At 41.2% G+C, this 5624-nt stretch overlaps 1 protein-coding gene across 1 annotated transcript in view; it reads right to left on the bottom strand.

The window, feature by feature from the left end:
• LOC101862998 (gamma-butyrobetaine dioxygenase) overlaps positions 1–5624 on the bottom strand; it is a gene marked incomplete at its 5' end in the record, with an annotated part of 14292 nt that overhangs the window by 4699 nt on the left and 3969 nt on the right. Inside the window, 5 exon segments of the mRNA XM_013091296.2 lie at positions 366–506; positions 1904–2028; positions 2992–3036; positions 4344–4419; positions 4714–4772. Of these exon segments, the coding sequence (XP_012946750.1) occupies positions 366–506; positions 1904–2028; positions 2992–3036; positions 4344–4419; positions 4714–4772 (446 nt within the window).

Raw genomic sequence — 5624 nt, forward strand, 5'->3', positions numbered from 1 at the left:
GATAGATAGATAGATAGATAGATAGATAGATAGATAGATAGATAGATAGATAGATAGATAGATAGATAGATAGATAGATAGATAGATAGATTGTACAGTAAACCACACACTGCTATATTTTATAGATTGTAAAGTAAACATTACATCGCTGTAATACATAGATTAAACAGTAACCAACAACATACCGCCAGTAAACAACACACTGCTATATATAGATTGTACAACGACAGACTATTTATTCTATATAGATCTATAGGATGGACAGTTAACTACAACAGACTTCTACAAAGAGACTGAACAATAAACAACTCACTGCTGTTTGCAGATCGTAACAGTACGTTGTCCGTGGTAGTTCTCCGACTCACCTACTGTAATGCATGGTCTGGAAGGTGACGGGGACCCTCGCAAGGATCTGAAAGTAGTCCGGTCTCTCCTCCCTTAGCTGCTCCGCCATCTCAAACATGTCGATGATCACATTCTCTCCTCCTACGATGTGAGGATCGAACCTGGGACCACAGTGGCAGTGTTCAGTTTGTATCAAATGAACCTTTAACTTGTTCTTTTTATCTACAGACATCAAAATCATCACCCCCTTCCACCCCAAAACATGTGAGGATAGAACCTGAGGCTACAGTGGCAATTATTCAAGGGGTAAAATCTGAACCTTCAACTAGTTCTATATATCGACAGACACCAAACATGTGAGGAAAATGCAAGGTCATATCAATTTTTTTTAAAAATAGTAACATAATAATATGTTTCTTTCAATAAATAAACACACCCACTCAGGGCTCCGTCATAGCCCTACCCCTACGCTCACACCGACGTGTATAAGTGCCGAAAACTAGAGGTTTTAAAAGAGAATTACAAACACAAAAAGAAGGGGGGGGGGATAAAGACGATAGATGACCGATAGAAACAAATTTTAATCATGCCCCAGCCAACCACCCACTGACGAAAGCCTTCTCAAGAACTCCGGCACCTGAGATCTTATCCCTCCAGTGAATCCCCAGTATTCTTCTCAGACGCGAGTGATGGAGCCATCCTGAGCATGTTGCATGGCATTTCTTTTGTACACTGATGATCAGGACTCAACTCCATAGGAAGGGATTGGTAGCACGACAGCGCTATACTGTCTGTACACACCCTGGTACACACTGAGTTATTCGCTCTGTATGTACACCCGAGACGTCCCACACTCTATTTCCCAGTTCATCAAATGAAGGGTTGTCTTTGCTTAGTTTGGGAGCAAATTCAGCATCAATACCTGCATTAGAGGAAAGGACAATTATACCAAGACCCACTGACTAGAACTGGGTATCATGCACTTTGATGGCTGACCGGGGGTAGATGGAGGAGGGGGGGGGGAATTGATATCTGTTGAGTTTTGAGCAGGTTGCTGAAGGACTTAATAATAATAAATAGCATTTGTATAGCGCATAACCCCGCTCAAGAGCAAGCTGTATACAATGTAACATTTGCATGTAACATCACGCCTTTGTCACGTCTGTGTTATGTGAGCTCAGTGCATGCAATGTAACAGTTGTATGTAATGTCATGTCTATGTCATGTCTATGTCACGTGAACTCACAGTATACATTGTAAATTTCCTGTATGTAATGCCACGTCTGTGTCAAGTCTGCGTCACATGAATTACTGTATACAGGGTAACATATGTATGCAATGTGTTATAGCCTGTATATGTCACGTTTATGTCATTTTAGGTTAGACATACGTCTGTGTCACGTCAACTCACTGTATACAATGTCACATCTGTATGTAATGCCACGTCTGTGTCAATTCTGCGTCACATTTGCGTCACGTGAACTCACGATATACAATTACAATGTAACAGTTGTGTGTAACGTCACGTTTATATCACGTGTGTGTGACGTGAACTCACTGTATACAATGTAACATCTGTATGCCGGGCGGTGCCTCATAGTGGGGCTGGTCAGAGTGGAAGGCCAAGGCCGCCTGTGAGAAGGCCGGGTTGATGGGGTCAGGCGTGCTGACCACGTCAAAGGTCTGGGGACATTGTCGGTACAGTTGAGATAAACAATTAGATGAAATGTCCTGTGAGGTTTAGAGACAAGTAGAGGAATACATGAAAGTGAAATACATGAAAGCAGGTTTCCAGGGTATCTATTTATAGGTTTCTAAATAATTAATTAAAACAGATTGTTTGATATCTTTTTTCGTCGTTGTTGTTGTTGTTGGTGGTGGTGGTGTTACTGTTACTGTTTTTGTTATCTTTGTTGTTGCTGTTGTTATTGTTATTTTGTTGTTGTTATTGTTGATTTTGTTGCTGCTGTTTTTGCTGTTACTGTTTTTGTTGTTGTTGTTGTCGTTGTTGTTATGGTCCACTGTGTACACCCCCTACCATCACCCTACCTCTCATCCCAACACCCTGCCCCCACCACGCCTCCCGACCCCCACCCACCACCTTTAGGCTACCCCTTGCGTCATCCCAACTCCTCCACTTCCCCATCTCCTATCCATGTTCCTACGTCAACAACCAGGAGTTATCATGCCATTGCAAGACACAGTACCCTTTCGTGTCCACTCAACACAAGAATGTGTGAGAAACAGAATGATTTTCACAAACACACTCACTCACATAAACACACTCTATCCACATACACACTCAGAAACACACACACACACACACACACACACACACACACACACACACACTAATCACATACACACATACACACACAAACGCGCATGGACACACATACAAACACACACTCACACACACACACACACACACAGTGAGAGAGAGAGAGAGAGAGAGAGATACAGAGAGAGAGTGAGAGTGTGAGAGTGAGAGTGAGAGAGAAAGACAGAGACAGAGACACTGACAGACAGATACACACAGAGAGAGAGAGAGAGAGAGAGAGAGAGAGAGAGAGAGAGAGAGGGGGGGGGGAGAGAGAGAGAGAGAGAGAGAGAGAGAGAGAGACAGCACTGACACAACTCACAAACCTCTCCATAGATAGTTCGTTGGACGTGAGTGATTCTTTCTGCCACCTGAGGGAGGAGGAAGAGGAGTAATTGGGACATTTGGGAGAGGTGGGTGGGAGGGGGGGTAAGTTGAGAGGGAGTAAGGTAGAGGAGGGGGCGGGGTTGGAGAAAAGAAAACAGTTATTTTAAATATAAAATGATTCTACATGCATTTTAAAAAGCAACACCTACAATAGGAGGTAAGATGATTTCCTTTTCTAGCAAAACAGTAACAAATTTGGTGTTGGGCAAAGCCACCCCCCCCCCCCCCCCCCGCCCCCCGCCCCAATTAATAAATAAATAAACAAACAAATAAACAAACAAACAAGTTAACAAACAAACAAATTAACAAACAAACAATTAATAAACATAGAGACAAGCAAAAGAACACACAAATAAGCAACAAAGGCAAAATAAGAATTAACAACAAAAGCCAGAAAAAAAATGTTTAAAAATCCGCGTCCGAAGGGAAGCAATCGAATTATCTTTCTCTATGATTAAGGACCATTGTTATTTATCTGGATTATCCCCCCTCCCATCGTCTCCCTCAACTGGCGCATGTTGACCTTATCGTGACCCCGCTCCTGACCACAACAGACCACATGACACGTCTTGGGAGTTATAATAATATTTCAGATTGAAACCTAGTCACAAAAATGGTATTAGTTGTTAACACCACTCTTAACGATTGGGGAAACACTATATAATTAAGATGTATCATTTGAAATAATTATTATACATGTACCACTATTATTGACTGTGGAAACACTTTATAACTAAAATAATGTATTAGTTAATATTTGTACCAGTCTTATTGACTGGTGGAACACTTTAGGATTAAAATGTATTAATTAATATATTGAACCTCTCTTATTGATTGGGGAAACAGTTGATATATTGTACCATTTTTATAGAAAGGGGAAACAGCTGATACGTTTTACCACTCTATTGATCCCATTGGGGAATTTTGGCTCGTAGTGGCAAGTACCTTCCCTACCTACATTTCCTATTAATTTCACTACCAGACATTACATTTCCTTTTTCCTCCAATACCAGACATTATATGTCATATTGCTTTCTCTACCAGACATTACATTTCCAATCATCTTCACTTCCGGACATTTGAGTCAACAACTCCTATTACCTCCACCATCATAAATTACATTTCCTAATACCTTTACTACAATACATTACATTCCCTATTACCCTCACCGCTAGACAATATATTTCCTATTACTTTTACCACCAGACAGACATTTCCTATAACTGGACATTACTTTCCCTTCCAGACATTACGTTTCCTACCAAACATTACATTTCCTTCCAAACATTACCTTCACGATCGTTCCTTTCTCCGTGGGAACATTTTTCACCACACAGATTCCGTGGTCGCTGAGCTCTCGCAGCCATCTGTAGAGACGATCACAACAGAAAAGGAAATAAGATTTAATAATGTGACTCCACTTCTGTTGATCTCTGTAGGGAAATGTGCTTTATTTTATTTTTTTAAACCAACATGAATAATTTTGAAAATTTCTTGATCCACACTTTTTTTTAAAAGTATTTGTGTAGGATTTGTAAAGGCCAATTCTCCATCTTTTTTTCGGTGAATTATATTGATAGTGAGCGCCTAATTATTATCTTTCTAAGTTGGCGGCTTATAAGCTCCGTATAGGCCAAAACAGAGGGGAAGATACCACTCACTTGTACAATCCAACATCACTTTTCATGACGTCTTTAAATTCAACTTCGGGAAGAATGTTCTGAAAAAAAAAAAGAAAAAGACATTACCATTTCGCTAACAGTCCCATTCACACATGGAGACATTCTGGGGATGTCCTACAAATATGCTATGGTATAGATGTGTCTTTGGTTGTTGTTTTCATCCGAAGTTGTGTAGTTTTAACGTTCCTTGTAACACTGTAAAGTCATTTAAGAGACGGGACCTCCGAATTTAACATTAATGTCCAATACGACCAAGCCAAACAGGAAAATTCTTGTAAAGTTCCTTTCCCAAGGACACAACGTTCGTCAGAGTGAGCTGTGCCTCCAATTCCTGAACCTGTAATCTCGTGATAATGGTTCCGGTAACCTTACCACTAGATCGCCAACATCAGTGTCTGTAATCTAATCCTGTTACCTGAAACCACATGAAAATTATAGAAGGGAAAAAAAGACGCGTCACAGAAACAAAAATACTGTGGTCTACTTCCTGTCTTTTCCACGGTCACATGGTCTACGGTCTATTGATCGTGCGTCCGGCAGTATGTTACATAATGTGTTACCAGTGTGGGAGAAGAGCACTTTATGACACCAGTAGGATTGACAAACAAATCGGAACACACAAAAAAGATCTGGTTAAAACTGAAAAGAAGGGGCATTGCGACTGACGTATCCCCTACTGAGTTCTAATAATTATGTTCTCGCACTCTGCCCACCCCCCCCCTCTCTCTCTCTCTCTCTCTCTGCCAGTCTCAGTCTCTGTATGTCTGTCTGTCTGTCTGTCTGTGTGTCAGTCTGTCCGTCTCCCTCTATCTCTATCTCTCTCCTCCCCCCCCCTCTCTCTCTCTCCCTTCCTCTTCTCTCTCTCTCCTCCTCCTCCTCCTTCTTCTTCT

Source organism: Aplysia californica, unplaced genomic scaffold, assembly GCF_000002075.1.
Source record: "Aplysia californica isolate F4 #8 unplaced genomic scaffold, AplCal3.0 scaffold00031, whole genome shotgun sequence".
Lineage (NCBI taxonomy): Eukaryota > Metazoa > Mollusca > Gastropoda > Aplysiida > Aplysiidae > Aplysia > Aplysia californica.